Source organism: Delphinapterus leucas, chromosome 4 (genome assembly GCF_059928025.1).
Source record: "Delphinapterus leucas isolate spDelLeu-1000000601 "Yukka" chromosome 4, BTC_Dleu_Yukka2, whole genome shotgun sequence".
In the NCBI taxonomy this organism is placed as follows: Eukaryota; Metazoa; Chordata; class Mammalia; order Artiodactyla; family Monodontidae; genus Delphinapterus; species Delphinapterus leucas.
Window position 1 is genome coordinate 121,509,518 of NC_143132.1, and position 16,283 is coordinate 121,525,800.

The 16,283-nt window shown below is 37.5% G+C and overlaps 1 protein-coding gene across 1 annotated transcript in view; it reads right to left on the reverse strand.

Moving 5' to 3' along the window:
• Positions 1-3,792: 3,792 nt before the first annotated feature.
• Positions 3,793-16,283, reverse strand: part of CPA3 (carboxypeptidase A3) — a 30,164-nt gene continuing 17,673 nt past the window's right edge. Inside the window, 3 exon segments of the mRNA XM_022582494.3 lie at positions 3,793-4,104; positions 15,790-15,820; positions 15,822-15,875. Coding sequence (XP_022438202.2) covers positions 3,917-4,104; positions 15,790-15,820; positions 15,822-15,875 — 273 coding nt within the window. The 3' untranslated portion in view covers positions 3,793-3,916.

Sequence of the window (16,283 nt, forward strand, 5' to 3'; positions counted from 1 at the left end):
TACTACATTTGGACAAGCACCAGCTCAGGGTCAGAACGACTGGGGAAACTGTAGGTGGCACTACAGAGCAGGGAAACATTCAGGCCACATACTGTAACAAATACGTTGTCATGCTTTAATTATTTTATAAAATTTTAGGGCGTCTAATTTACTTGTTTTTGATAATCGGAAATGTTTTATATTTTCCAGCTATCTAGTAGACATTTTATTATGTATTTCTTCTGAATATTGTTAAAAAAGCAAAGAAAAAAATCAATATTAGTAAACAACAACAAAAAAGAAACAAACTTCTCTACAAACTCTGAGTTCTCAGGGTTAGAGTTCATTTTTATGTGTGCAGATATTTTTCAGATTATGTTGGATTTTGTTTTCGGTTGTGCTTGTAAACTTTTGAGCGTCAATAACCCTTAGATTGTAATAATCTGATGAAAACTTTGCATGCAGGGAAATGTCATATGCACACATCCCTTTGTACCTCATTATAGCAGAGCCCTGGGGGGAAAAAATCACACCTGAGGGCAGCCATGGTGCCATGTTTCTGTCCCACCTGACACCTACCTCAATTAGGAGCCACCTGAGCCAACTCTCTTGAGGATAAGTGTTCTTTGTCTCAAATATAAACAAAATGGAAATAAGTAGCTTACCTTGTTGAGCATCTATTATCTCAAATCCCAACAAAAATCTAGGAGATAAGGAGGGCAGGCAAAGGGTGATTGTGTCTTGCTGAATATCATTCAGTGGATTCAGGAGTCTAAGCCAACCTCCTGATTTCTAGTCCTGTGATTTTGTATAACACCCTCTGGGGATTTTCATCCAGATCACATCTGGAACTGTTATGATAGCTCCTACTATCGTATTTTTAGCTTCAGTTCTCAAGAACATTTTATGGTCCAAGCTGATTGCTCAGCCTCAGTCATCACAGTTGTATTCCAGCCAAAAGAAAGAGAAAAGAACAGAAAGGAAGGACCGAAGTGTATATGCCAGAGGTCTATGAAGTTAGCTTTCTAGACTTTGCCACATGGTGTTTCCTCTTGCAACTCACTGGCCAGAACAGTCCAAGAGCCACTCTGTTTGAAAGGGAAGTTTGGAAATTGAGCCTTTGAGTAGCCATGTGCCCAGTTCAAAATTGGGAGGCCTATTACTAGGGAAGAGGGGAGAATAGATTTTAGGGGACAACTAGCAGTTTATAAGCTTGGGCACAGTTTCTAGGTGCCATTGCTTCATATAAATGAGTGTTCAACTCAGATTGCTTTCTGCTACTGCTTCTTATAATTTGTATCCTGGGAAATCAACATCAGTTTAATACTACCATATTTCATTGTAGGTTTTGGAACCAATGCACGTTCTCTTTTAGAAAAACTCCCATTTACATTTTGTATGTTAAAGGTAAAAGGTTAGAAGTTCTCTGTCTTTGATCTTTTCCCATGTCCACAAAAGCCCAACATTCATCTATTTGAAATGACCAAAATAATTTAAACACTTTGTGAGAACAAGTTGGTAGAACCTGAGGATAGAGAGAACTTGAGTATTTTCAGTGATTTCTTGCACGTTTCTCTGGGAATTACTTGTTTGTTTTTTCATCTAAAGAAAATGAGGCATAAATGTTTGTTTCAAATGAGAAATGGAAACTCTTGTCAATAAGCCTAATGTTTACTTAGGCAGTGAGCACTTATGTAGTTATAGAACGTATCCGATGTGTAGGGTATGGGGAGGGTACTTCTGATATGACATTTTAAAATCAGTTTGGAGTCATAATGCCCATTGGAAACTCAAACTTATTTGCATTGCTAAAAATAATCAGTAAGATGTTTCATTTTCTCATATAATGGAGGTCTGTGTCTCAGCTACTAGATCATGGCCGTAAAAATTTTCAAAATATGCAGCAATGTTTCTTGAGTGAATTTGGTGGTATGAAAACTAAAAGAGGAATGATGACTTAGAAGATTTTTTTTGTGAGACATTGTCAAGAATATTTTAAGAGACATCACTACTTGTAACTTGGGCACCAAGTCATTTTACTGATAAATGAGAAATATGACCAGGGAAGAATCAAGCACTGACTACTTAAACTTTTCCATAAATAAAATGAAGCTTTATAGTTTTTAAATTTTAATATATTGATAGATATTTTTCTTCACATGTTTATTTTCACAATTCATATGAAGTCAAGCGAAATACCCTGAGATGTCATGCAAAAGGTATTCAGTTAAGATAAGGAATGATCTTGTTAGGATTTTTGATTTTTAGTCACTCAAATGCTTTCTCTCTGAGAAAAGAAATATTAAGCTACATAAAGTCTTAAATAAAATGGTGAGTAGAACTTTTGTGTCTTTTATAAACTAGGTGAGCACTGGATGATATTCAATAATTGGGATTATCTCTTTTACCTCCACCACCTAAAGACCTAATGGAGTTAGAAATATTTATGTAAATGTTAAGATTACAGTTTCTTTCAGTCCTTTATCAGTTGAGTAAGTGTGAATGAGTGTATAATTCCCATATGGCACGTTTAATGGAACAAATTTGCGTTCCTGGGTTCAGAGCCAGTTTTGAATGCTAAATATTTAGGTATAGATATTATATTTTTTATAAGGGACAGTTTAACCTCATAATCAGAGTTTTATGTTTTACTTTCTTGCCATTGTCACCTTTCCCTCCTCCACCTGTAAAGCAATTTTGTTAGTTTGTATTGGTTTCCCCTAGACAATTCTGCACGGGAAACTTTTACCTGCCTTCTAACTATCAGAAATACCATCACCTTGTAGCTTTGATGGCACTCTTTCTTTTATGGGCCCTTAAAGGAGTCATGAGGAATGTCCTAGATTATTTGTTAGCCTGGTTTCTCAGGATCTTTTAAGATCCTCAAAAATTTTATCCAGATTGTTCCGAGAAGTAAGTTTATAGGAAGTCAAGGAACTCTCTACTTGTCCCTCAAATTCTGGTCAGGCATCTATGTTCTGGATTTTTACAGTGTAGATGCCACTGTTGTCACATGATGCAATATTGAAGAATAAAGTTAGGGAAAAGGTATTTTGTAACACTATCTTAAGCAATACTATTATAGACAGTATAAAGGTAATTTACTCCGATTGCCCTTGGTTGACATGACTTTCTCTTTTCCTTTTCAACTTTATTTCCAGGCTTTTTTTCTATCCATCATTAGGCAGGGCTCACAGCTGACCAGATGTTCTGGCTGTGTCTGTAACTGCCAAGAGGTGTTTTGGCAGGTAATTTCCTCTGATTATGGCAGTTTAAACTATTTTGAATTTTATGTACATTATGTTGATGAGAACTGGATTGGTTGTTTAAGGCACTGAGATTCATCTCTAAATAAACCACTTTATTTCCTGCTAGAAAATCCTTTTGCTAGTGTGAAGATATAAACATTATCAACTTGTATTAAAAAAATATGTAGGCAAAATATGTTTTGAAAAATTGAAGGTGTTCTTTCTTATTAACAGAATGCGTAAGAAGCATTAATGCATGATTATTAATGCTAATAGAGGAATGTAGAGAACATAATTTATAAAAAACAGAAGGTACACTTTGGAATATGTTTTATTTTTGTTATATTGGCACATGAAATGATGAAGCCACATGGTGAAAGTCTGGTTCTGGAGAAAGGGAAGGTTCTCATTTCCTTCCCGTGACCCACTGTATATCACCTTTCAAAATACTCAAAATAATACTTTGTGCTGGGTTCTAACTTAACTTGGTTAAACTTTCACCTGAGGCTATTTGTTAAGATACTGTTGAGAGTAAATAAAAGCAAAAAGAAATAACATAGGACTTAAGTGAACAGGAAAGGACCTATTCAGGTGATGTGGAAACCACATTTAGGGATAAGCAAAGATTGACTTTCTAGTGAAAGGCACGGGAAGAATTAACTGGCTTATTCCAAACAGAGGGCAGTTCTTTAGGAAGTATGCTTGAGGATATACTTGACAATAACTTCGACAGCTAGCATGGTCTCTTTACAAGTTGACTTTATCTGAGATTCTGGAAGGAGAAAACCAAATTTGCCTTTATCTCGGAGCTCAAAGGCAAATGTGTGTTTGATGCCCAGGTTGTAAGCCCAGTCTAAAGAAGAACCTGATGTCGGGTCTGTAAAACATAAGGAATAAATATTTAATTAGAAACAAATGTTAATGTTTTTCTTGAAATGGAAATTCACTGGTGTAAAATTAGCAATAAAAATAATTTCATGTACAGTTAATTGCAGTAAGGAATGGGAGCAGTGGTCTGCATAGTATAGTGTCGAGTAAAAAATAATCATGGCTTTGGAATCCATCACACGTTTTAAATATGTGCTGCATTTTCAAAATTACATTTTGCTTGGATCATTTTGAGTCTAAATTGCGTTTGTCTTCTGGGTGCACATTGTCGTAGATGGAGGTGGTCTGAGTAAGTGCAAGCAGTTGAGGAGACCAGCTGAGGAGGGGTCACTGGTCACTGAAAACCCACCAAGGAAAACTACACATACAAGCTATGCAAAGTTACATTCTTTCTAGTAGTTCAGGTCTCTTTCCATTCATGTTGCTAGGATAAACTATTTTATAGTTAAAAGACCAAGAAAGTTTAAATCAGTTATTTTAAGGATATATTTAATCCCCTAATCCAACTTTTCCATGTCAATTTTTATGAAATTTTACTAAGAATGTTATTTGTTAAAAAGACTGAGAATATAAACATCTAGAGGTTATATACATATAAGGTTTATACAACATACCTTACATACAGTGTATGTAAATACTGTAAAAGCATTTATGTATATTTTGATTTACATAATTGAAAAACTAATTTTTTTGTACATAAAATTACTTATGTTTTAGGAAAAGTAATGAGTTTGATACAAACATTTTAGATTTGAAAGATAAAAATTCAAAGCTGTGATGAAGAAAGAGAGAAGGAATATTTTGGTAGAGAGAGACAGGGTTGGCTTTCAAATTATTCAACAAATATTTATTAAAACCTTTCATATGTGCAGTGCACTTTACTTGGCACTGTGGAGGGTGGGTGGTGCAAGGGTACAAAGATGAAGAAGATGCTACTGGTGTCTTTGGAACTTACAGTTGGGAGAGAAGTCAACTATGCAAATCAACAGAGATAGGGCAGAATATAAAAGTACCATAGGAAAGGTACAGTATCTTGTGAAGATTTAAAGGAAGAAAGCAATTATGCTTGGTGAAGAGGATGGCATTTCATGCTCAATACCTGCTCAAATACCACCTTCATGATGGAGGTTGTATTTGGGGAGAGCCTTGAAGAAAGGCTAGTATTTTTCCAGATGGAGATTGAAGAAAAGCATTCTGGCCAGTGAACTACAAGGATGGAAAGCATGGAGGCATTTTTAGGGACCAGTGAGATATAGTTGGACTGGAAAATGGGGCAGTAAGAGTTTGTGGGCAAAGCTCAGAAAACCTACTAAAAAAGGAAAGATGTTTTGTTTGGCAGCACAGGAGAGAGACCAGTTAGGAGGTATTGTGAAGTGAAAGCCTGAACTAGTGTAGAGTCACCACACCGGGGAGAGAATAGGTGGGACTCTATGTAAGAAACGTTGGAATGGAAGAGTCACAGAATTTGATGAAAATGATTGAGATTTCAATCTGGGAAAAAATTTCAATCTTGGAAAAAATCCACATGTTATTAACAGAAACAGGAACTCAGAGAGAGTAGTGATGGGGAAAAGAAAGGGTAAAGGAAGGAAGAAAAAAGATGTTTAGCATCATTCAGGCAGGGGATGGGTGCTTCCTGCTAGGGATCTGGGGACTGGCGGCAGAACATTGCAGAGCTGTTTGGGCTGGAGCAGTCAGATGAGTACGGTCAGATGTCCAGCCTTGGCAGAATGGAAGAGTCATGTCCAGCCCTGGGATAGAAGGCAGGGGGGACTCCATGGGCGGGGCTTGTGCAGGGTCCTTGAGGCAATAGTTGGTCTCTGTGTGCCTTTTCCCCTCAGTCCTGTGCACAGCACCTACCAAATACATAGTGTTTGGTGCAGAAGGATATGTGAAGCCTGGGTCCTGCATTGAAACGTGAGTTTGGAGGGTGGGGAGGCTGGTGAAAGCCAGGGGTCGCTGCCACCTTTCTCTGATTTACTGTGCCATGGAGGAAGGAGCCTGGGAAAATGGATTTGAAAATTATTGGCAGAAACATCATAGGTGAAACTGCCTTGCATACATTCAGGATTATTATGTCTTCTTGGTGGATTGATCCTTTTATCATTAATGTTCCTGTTTGTTTCTGGTAAATTTCTTTGTTCTGAAATTTACTTTATCTGATGTTTAATATAGCCACTCCTACTTTGATTAATGTTTGCATGGTGTATCTTTTTCCCAGCCTTTCAATTTCAACCTGTGTTATATATGAAGTGAGTTTCTTGTAGCCAGTGTATTGTTGAATCATATTTTTCTTAATCCACTCTGCCAATATCTGTCTTTTAATTAATATATTTAGGTAAATTATTGATATACCTTAAATCTGCCATCTTACTATTTGATTTTTGTTCGTTCCCTCTGTTTTTCATTCCTCCATTTCTCTTTTATTGCCTTATTGTTGGTTACATGAACATTTTTAGGATTCCATTTTGATTTATTTATAATAATGTTTTTGAGTATATCAGTTTGTTTAGTTTTCTTAGTGGTTGCTCTATGTATTATAATATACATACATGACTTATCACAGTCTACTGGTATCAGTGTTTTATCATGTCAAGTAAGATATAGAAATCTTACTTGCAGTTAGATTTTTTTCCCCTTCCCACTTTTTTTTTTTTTTTTTTGCGGTACGCGGGCCTCTCACTGTTGTGGCCTCTCCTGTTGCGGAGCACAGGCTCCGGACGCACAGGCCCAGCGGCCATGGCTCACAGGCCCAGCCCCTCCACGGCATGTGGGATCTTCCAGGACCAGGGCACGAATCCGTGTCCCTTGCATCGGCAGGCGGACTCTCAACCACTGTGCCACGAGGGAAGTCCCCCCTTCCCACTTTTAAAATACAGTTGTTTTGATTACTTCGCTACATATATTAAACATCACATCAGATGGAATTATACTTTTTGATTCAATCATCATGAGGAGAAAGATAGTCTATTTATCCTTCATTCATCCACCCATCCATTCATTATTCATTCATTCATTCCCTAATCTATTGTTTTTCCTTCCTTTCCACAGTTTCAAGCCTCTGTTACCATGTCTTTCTTATTTGGAGAGCTTTCCTTATCCATCTTTAAAGGGTAGGTCTGTAGGTGACAGATTCTCTTAGTTTTCCTTTGTCTGAGAATATCTTTATTTCCTCTTCATTTCTGAAGGATATTTTTTGCTGAATATAGAATTAATGATTGATAGTTCTTTTAGCACTTGAAAAATGTTATCCCTTCCTTTTGGCCTTCCACGTTTTCGAATGAGAAATCTGCTGTCATTTGAATTGTTTTGCCCCTTCTAGATTGTTTCTCTCTCGTTGCTTTCAAGAGTTTTTACTTTGTCTTTAGTTTTCAGAACTTTAATTATGGTGTGGCTTGATGTGAGTTTCTTTGAACTTATTCTGTTTGTGGTTCACTTGGTTTCTTGAATATGTTGGTTTATGTCTTTAGGAAATTTGGGAAATTTCAGTCTTTATTTCTTCAAATTTTTTTTCCAGCACTATTCTCTCTCCTCTCCTTCTGAGACTTTGATGATATGAATGTTTGATCATTTGTTATTATGCCACAGGTCCCTTAGGCTTTGTTTATATATTTTTTCAATTTGTTTTCTCTCTTCAGACTGGATAAGTTCTATTGTTCTATCTTCAAGTTAACTGATTCTTCCCTCCATCATATTCATTCTGCTATTGATCCTCTCCAGTGAGTTTTTAAAATTTAAGTTACCGTGTTTTTCAGTTCTATAATTTCCATTTGCTTCCTTTTGATACCTTGCATTTCTTTTTTTTTTTTTTTTTTTGTGGTAAGTGGGCCTCTCACTGTTGTGGCCTCTCCCGTTGCGGAGCACAGGCTCCGGACGCGCAGTCTCAGCAGCCATGGCTCACGGGCCCAGCCACTCTGCGGCATGTGGGATCCTCCCGGACTGGGGCACGAACCCGCGTCCCCTGCATCGGCAGGCAGACTCTCAACCACTGCGCCACCAGGGAAGCCCAATCCCTTGCATTTCTTTGATGAGATTTTCTGTATTATCATTTGTTTCAAGGCTATCTGTAATTGCTTGTTGAAGCATTTTTATGATGACGATTTTGGAATTCTTGTCAGATAATTCCAACACCTAAATCATCTCAGTGTTGGCATCTGTCAATGTCTTTTCTCATTCGAGCTGTGCCTTTCTTTACTTTTGGCATAAGTGATTTTTGATTGTATCCTAGACACTTTGGCTATTATGTTAAATCTTAAATTTTAACGGAAATCTACTTTAGCAGGCAGTCACCCTGTTTAGGTTTAGCATGCAGGCCCTGGTCTTCTTTAGTGACTTCTGGTTCCAGTGTCAATGTAGTTTTCAGAGCCTTTGCATTGCTGTTTTCGTCTAGTTGGTTCCCGTGGTGCTGCTGGGCTCCCACTGATCCCTGCAGGTAACTGCTGTGTGGGTGAAAGGTGATTTCCTAGCTGGGCCACCCCGGCGCCTCTAGGTGGCAAATGCAGGCTCCAGCCTGTGAGGATAGTGAGTACTTCCCTGATGAGGAAAGAAGCAGAAGGAAGAGGAGGGGCCTGAAGAGACAACCTTGTGGAATATCTGCGTGATACCTATTTTTGGGAAAATATCTGCTTTTAGAGGCAGTCAGCAGAGACGAAGTGGAAAAGAAGGAGGAAGAGGCAAACCAGGTGAGTTTGGTGTCAAGGAAGCCAAGGGAATGGCAAGAAGAAGGTATATCAACAAGGGCCAATGTTGCAGGGAGTTTGTGGAGCATGTGAGCTGAGATAAATATTCTGGCTTCAGTGATCAAGACGGCTGCCATTTTTAGCAAGAGCTGAGTTTAAGTTCATTAGTAAAAAAGAACATAAGAGGTCTGTAGCAGTGGAGGTAGGATAAATAGGAATTGTGTCTTGCATGATGGTTTAGAGTGTGCTAGACATTTCAATAAATGTGGCCAGTTTCTAGCTGTACCAGCCCTCCATTTGCAGTTAAGTAAACTGCTGTAATTTCAAAGAGTTAAAGAATATTGATATTTCATTTTGAAAAATTTACTTTATGAGAAATTTCTCATTAAGATTAATAGTGGTGATTGAGAATTTATTTAATTTGTGATTTTTCATAATTGTGTGATGTTATTGAGTGTAATACATTTTCTTTTATGATACCACTTTCTATATCTTTAAAACCTTAAATTTGCAAACAAAAACTATATTAAGACATAAAATAAATACAACATTGAAAGACTTTTACTTGTAAGAATATATTATTATACAACTTAATTTGTTGAACATGCTGCTTAGCCTTTTATTTATCTCCATCTATACCCACTAAAATATGTGTATATATTTATAGAATATAATAACAATCACTTGCTAAATACCAGGCACCCTTCTAAGTGCTTTATGTATGCTAACTCATTTCATTAATTCTTATCACAACCTTATGATTTAAGTACCAATTGCTGTTTTACAGAAGAGGAAATCTTGGCACAGAGAGATGAAGCAATTTACTCAAAGACAACATAGCTAGATGTGTAAAATAGATAGGTGACAAGGATATACTGTATAGCACAGGGAATTGTAGCCGTTATCTTATAATAACCTAAAATAAACTATAATCTGCAAAAATACCGAATCACTATGTTGTACACCTGAAACTAATATAATATTGTAAATCAACTACACATCAATTAAAAAAAAAGATACATAGCTAGTAAGTGGTTGAGTCAGGAATCAAACCCAAGCTGCATGTCTTCAGCGTTTGCGTGACTAACCATTGTACTGTATTACCTACCATATATGTCAGTCTATAGTCCTGTCAATAAAAAGTCTTAATTGAGTTCTACAAGATAATTTCTTTTGTTGTTAACATTTTCTTAAAATGTTGACAATAAGAAAAAAATTTCCTACTCCTTTCAAGGCACATTAAGTGCAAGGAACTGACTGTAATACAGTCAAAACAAGTCAAGATAAAACCGAACTGAGCTAACACTCTTGTTTCATCTCAAACAAATCCACGTAAAGTGACACTGGTGACTTAACTTCTGTGTTTTAAAAAAAATATTATTGATAGGCATTGAACATAATAACACACACTTTTATGTCAACAAGAGTGGAAATTCTATTTGAAGCAAGAGCTGAAGCTAGAGATGCATGGGCATGAACTGAAATATTTACTTTGCACTTCTGTTGCCCTTAGTATAATTTCAGCTTGAATGTCTTAGGGGATAGATAGTGGGTGTTGAGCTACAAATTCGGGGTCTTGATTTTCTCCTTTTCAAAATGTAGAGTAGTAAAGAGTATAGAAAACAGTACAGAGTTGAGAAACAAGAGCAGTTCTAGCGATTTTGATGTGTGGGGAAGGCAACAAGAAAGGCACTTTGAAATTAACTTTTTTTTTTTTTTTACATCTTTATTGGAGTATAATTGCTTTACAATGATGTGTTAGTTTCTACTTTATAACAAAGTGAATCAGTTATACATATACATATGTTCCCATATCTCTTCCCTCTTGCATCTCCCTCGCTCCCACCCTCCCTATCCCACCCCTCCAAGTGGTCACAAAGCACCGAGCTGATCTCCCTGTGCTATGCGGCTGCTTCCCACTAGCTATCTGTTTTACGTTTGGTAGTGTATATATGTCCATGCTACTCTCTCACTTTGTCACAGCTTACCCTTCCCCCTCCCCATATCCTCAAGTCCATTCTCTAGTAGGTCTGTGTCTTTATTCCTGTCTTACCCCTAAGTTCTTCATGACATTTTCTTTTCTTAAATTCCATATATATGTGTTAGCATATGGTATTTGTCTTTCTCTTTCTGACTTACTTCACTCTGTATGACAGACTCTGGGTCCATCCACCTCATTACAAATAGTTCAGTTTCATTTCTTTTTATGGCTGAGTAATATTCCATTGTATATATGTGCCACATCTTCTTTATCCATTCATCCGATGATGGACATTTAGGTTGTTTCCATCTCCTGGCTATTGTAAATAGAGCTGCAATAAATATTTTGGTACGTGACTCTTTTTGAATTATGGTTTTCTCAGGGTATATGCCCAGTAGTGGGATTGCTGGGTCATATGGTAGTTCTATTTGTAGTTTTTTAAGGAACCTCCATACTGTTCTCCATAGTGGCTGTACCAATTCACATTCCCACCAGCAGTGCAAGAGTGTTCCCTTTTCTCCACACCCTCTCCAGCATTTATTGTTTGTAGATTTTTTGATGATGGCCATTCTGACTTGTGTGAGATGATATCTCATTGTAGTTTTGATTTGCATTTCTCTAATGATTGATGATGTTGAGCATTCTTTCATGTGTTTGTTGGCAATCTGTATATCTTTGGAGAAATGTCTATTTAGGTCTTCTGCCCATTTTTGGATTGGGTTGTTTGTTTTTTTGTTATTGAGCTGCATGAGCTGCTTGTAAATTTTGGAGATTAATCCTTTGTCAGTTGCTTCATTTGCAAATATTTTCTCCCGTTCTGAGGGTTGTCTTTTGGTCTTGTTTATGGTTTCCTTTGCTGTGCCAAAGCTTTGAAGTTTTCATTAGGTCCCATTTGTTTATTTTTGTTTTTATTTCCATTTCTGTAGGAGGTGGGTCAAAAAGGAACTTGCTGTGATTTATGTCATAGAGTGTTCCGCCTGTGTTTTCCTCTAAGAGTTTGATAGTTTCTGGCCTTACATTTAGGTCTTTAATCCATTTTGAGCTTATTTTTGTATATGGTGTTAGGGAGTGATCTAATCTCATACTTTTACATGTAGCTGTCCAGTTTTCCCAGCACCACTTATTGAAGAGGCTGTCCTTTCTCCACTGTACATTCCTGCCTCCTTTATCAAAGATAAGGTGACCATATGTGCGTGGGTTTATCTCTGGACTTTCTATCCTGTTCCATTGATCTATCTTTCTGTTTTTGTGCCAGTACCATACTGTCTTGATTACTGTAGCTTTGTAGTATAGTCTGAAGTCAGGGAGCCTAATTCCTCCAGCTCCAGGACTCATAGATGGATGATATTAATGATACAAGCTACTTGATTCCTATCAGTTCAGTGAACTATTCTTGCTAACTGGGAACTTTCTTCAGTTATTTCTAAGATGGTAAAGGATTGGCTATGCTGTCAATATGCAAATATAAGTATTTCACAGTCTTTCAATATCAATTTTTGTGCCATCTAAATATTGCTGCTTCGTGGCAAAATAGTTGGTATACAATTTGACTCTGGTCTGGAATGCTGATTTTTGACCCTATACTGCCCCTAAGTGGTGAAATCTTTCTGTATCTCAATTTCATAGTCTGTAAATGAGGGATTTAGCTTATATCAGTGGTTCTCAACCCTCCTTTCATCTTAGAATCGCTTTGACCACTTAAAAAAATTCAAGTGCCTGGGCCCCACCAGGGACTAATGGAATCTGAATCTCCGGGTATAAGACCTGATCATCTGCGTATTTTAAAAGCTCCTCAGATAATGCTAATTGGAAGTCAGGCTTGAGAACCATGAATTAGATAATTTCCTAGGTTTCCTCCTGGTTTCAAGTTTTATGGTTTTAACTTATTTTTTATTTGGTTCAAAGTGCAAACATATTTTTCTGGAGGTCAGAGATCTCTCCACAATTTGGGTTTTAAAAATGCTCCCTCAGTCCTTTCCTTCTGTCTCCATCAAATCAAAGAGAGAAAAATACTGGTAAATGTTAGATGCGTCCCCCAAATCCTGGAACTTGTTAAATGACAATTAGGATATTGGAATGACTAAACTTTAATTGTGGGGTGCTCCTATTTTCTTTTCTTACCAAGTGCTTTGTTACTGCCTGCTTATTGTGAATGTTTGATTAACATTTAATCAGGTGCTTTATTAAAGCAGTCACTCCTAAAAGCTTTGAACATCTATCAAGCTGCTGTAGCCCCATGTGGAAGAGGCAATTCTTTCTAAATCTGAATTGCTTAAAAAAACTTATAATATAATAAAATAAAAGAGTTAAAAATACTACTACACAGTTGTATAGAATAGTAATTCCTCTTTATCCTCCCATATTGAAAGTGACACATGATAGCATGGAACTATGTTATCTTTAGTGATCTCCTGCTCCCAGTTAGAATGTAACTCTTTGAAAGTAGTCATTGTGTCTTCACTCTTTTCACCTATCTCTCAAAGCTCCAAGTGCTGGGCTATTAGGTGGGTGCTCCATAAATTCTTGCTTATTAAATGATTGTGATTCAGTGCAAATGCATAGCTCTAATATGCTCATAATTTGCATATACATGCAAATATACATCATGTATATACATGTGCGCATGTGTGTGTGTGTGTGTATATATATATATATATATATTTATTTATTTATATATATATAGAAAGTGAGAGTAATAACCCTTTGATGCCCTAGCTGCCATTTGCAAAGTTTTCTCCTGTTTGGAACCCTTTGTTCTTTGCTGCCAAGAAAATCTGTGTGTTTTTCCTCCTTACGATGTAGGAATTCCTCTTACATCATATCTGGGTGGCTTATCTGGCCCTGCTATTTCTCAGTATCCACTAAGTAGGCCGCCATTTTAAACTGGTGTCCTAGTCTGTCCTTTGGTCCTTTACTTTGCTTACTTTTGTCCACTTATGTAGCTGGGTATATCATCTGTTTTGAAATCTTGTTGTCATCCACTTGTATGTGGAATGAATCCCTGGCCTGGCTATGTTGCAGCAGATCTATCTGGATGCTGGTGATCGGCTGTGTCACTGTACTTTCTCTTCTGCCCTTTAAAGCACACAACTGGTTGATATGTGATTGCTGATGAATGTTCTCTACGAATGGATTTTTTCTTTTTTTGCGGTACACGGGCCTCTCACTGCTGTGGCTTCTCCCATTGCGGAGCACAGGCTCCGGGCGCGCAGGCTCAGCGGCCATGGCTCACGGGCCCAGCCGCTCCACGGCATGCGGGATCTTCCCGGACCAGGGCACGAACCCGTGTCCCCTGCATCGGCAGGCGGACTCTCAACTACTGCACCACCAGGGAAGCCCACTTGTCTGTTTTTTTAAGTCATTTTTCTAATTCCACCAAAGGAACCTCCAGTAAATAGGCTCTAGAAGTTGTTTGTGGTGACTAAAGCGTTTTCAAATTCCATAGCAATTGTTGAGGGTGTAGACTTCTAGTTACAGTTTATTTTTTCAGCTTGGATTAGGGAAGTGGTTTATGAGGTATGGCCAGGTAGAGTTATTGAGTGGAATCCACAGATGCACATATTTATTTTTTCAATCCACACATTCTAAAAGTATCATGGAAATAATCAGTTGTATTTGGTGGTGGTGAGTTGTTCCATGAAATGTTTAAAAGTTAAACAGCAGTCTTCATGCTAAAAATGTTGGATATCTTGGCTCTAGAGAGTGATACAGGCTTAAATCAAGTCTAATTTTGTTGTGGTTTCAATCCACATTCACACCTTTTTGACAAGTCAGGACACCATTTTCTTTGGCCAAGTTTATGAGAATTAATTCTGTTATTGTTCCCTGCCCCATACTAGATATTGTATGATCTGAGAGGAGATCTGAAGTGTAATCCTTGCTTTTGAGGAATTAAATTTTGTTAGGAAGTTAAGGTTTTGTGAGCAGTTTCATTGGAATTTCCTGTAAAGTTTGGCACTAAGAACTTAAACTTGGAAACGGTTTGGAGAAAAGGCGAGTTTTACTAAAGAATTTCCAAACTAAGATCAGTGGGATCTGAGGAGAAGTAGTCTCACTTCCCAGGGTCTGAATTAATGGTCTTTGGTGAAAACTAAATGAATTTATTTCTATTGCTTGAAAACAGAAATCCCTAGTTATTTTAGCTGCAAAAACCAAATGGGAAAGCAGTATGCGCAGTGGTCAAGATCACGGACTCGGTTTTGTTAAAACCTGGGATTGAATCCCAGTTAAGCTAGTTGCAAGTACTGCACACCTCATCGAACATTGTGAGGAGTAACTGAGATTGTGAAAATCAAGGGCTGAGCACAGTGCCTGACTTGTAAGAAATCTATGCCAATAATTAAAAAATGCAAAGACAAAGAAAGTTTAAAAATAGTGAAGACTAAGAAGTGGTGCTCAGACACTAAAGCAAAAGCAGCAGAACTAGGACCTTGTGACCTCCTTTCTTAATCCACCATATAGATTTCGGTTGAATACAGTAGGAAGGGGCTGGTGAGAGGGACAGGAGACTGGCTTTACACGAGCAGAGTGGCTGAAACTGTGGGCCTACCTGTTTTACCCCTAGGAGCTAGGGAAAAGACTGTGGTTGCATAGGGACAAGGCCAAGGAAGAAAGAGTCCAGTCAGAGTTAAATGGTTAAAAAAAAAAGAATTGACTCTGCCCCAGTTAATTCTTGTTAGTTCCTGTGAGGATAAAATGGTGGTGGTAGTGGTGGTAGAGAATAGGATGATGAAAGAATTAAACTGTAAATTTGTCTTGATGTAATTACTTCTGTCGACCTTGTAGCCTTGTAAAAGTTCAGTATAATTTGTTTCTAGAAAAATCTTATCCCCCCCCAAAAGGGTGGAATCTGTCTCCTAGATTCACGTATAATTCAGAATCTCCTGTTAAAACCAAAGTTTAAATTAGCAGTTCCAAGATGTTCTAATCCTAACTTACAAATTGTATAACTTTCTTTAATGTCTCTAAAAGAGAATTAGGGGAAGTGACACAATAAATAATAGGAAAAATGTACAAATGGTCGACGCTGTTGGACCACAGGTGTGGAGTGGGTTCATACTGAGTTGATAGGACATCAGTGCCAATCTTTGCAACTTTGGCCTGGAGAGAAAGGGAAGTAGGAGTGGGATAACTGGATACCATGTGAATGCCGTTAATTCACTGGAGATTAAAAAAAGTCGATTTTACTGGTTATTTGGCATTTGAAGATCAAAATAAAATAAATGATTGAGTGAGAAATTTATTTTCAGTAAGATATACATATTGTCATCGTGAGGCCTTCTAAATGTGAAATCAGTTATGTACAGTAATATCATAGCTCATGTTTCTATCCTTTCTTCATACTCACTCTTCTTTCCTCTCTCCCTCCCTCCTTTTCTTCCTTTTGACTTCTGACCTTCCTTCTAAAAAAACATATTCTTTCTTTTTCCTCTCATTTTTTTTTGGCTTCAGATATTTGTCTCTCTCAAAGTCAGTTTCTCCCATGTTCCTCCTTCCTCGGTCTTCATA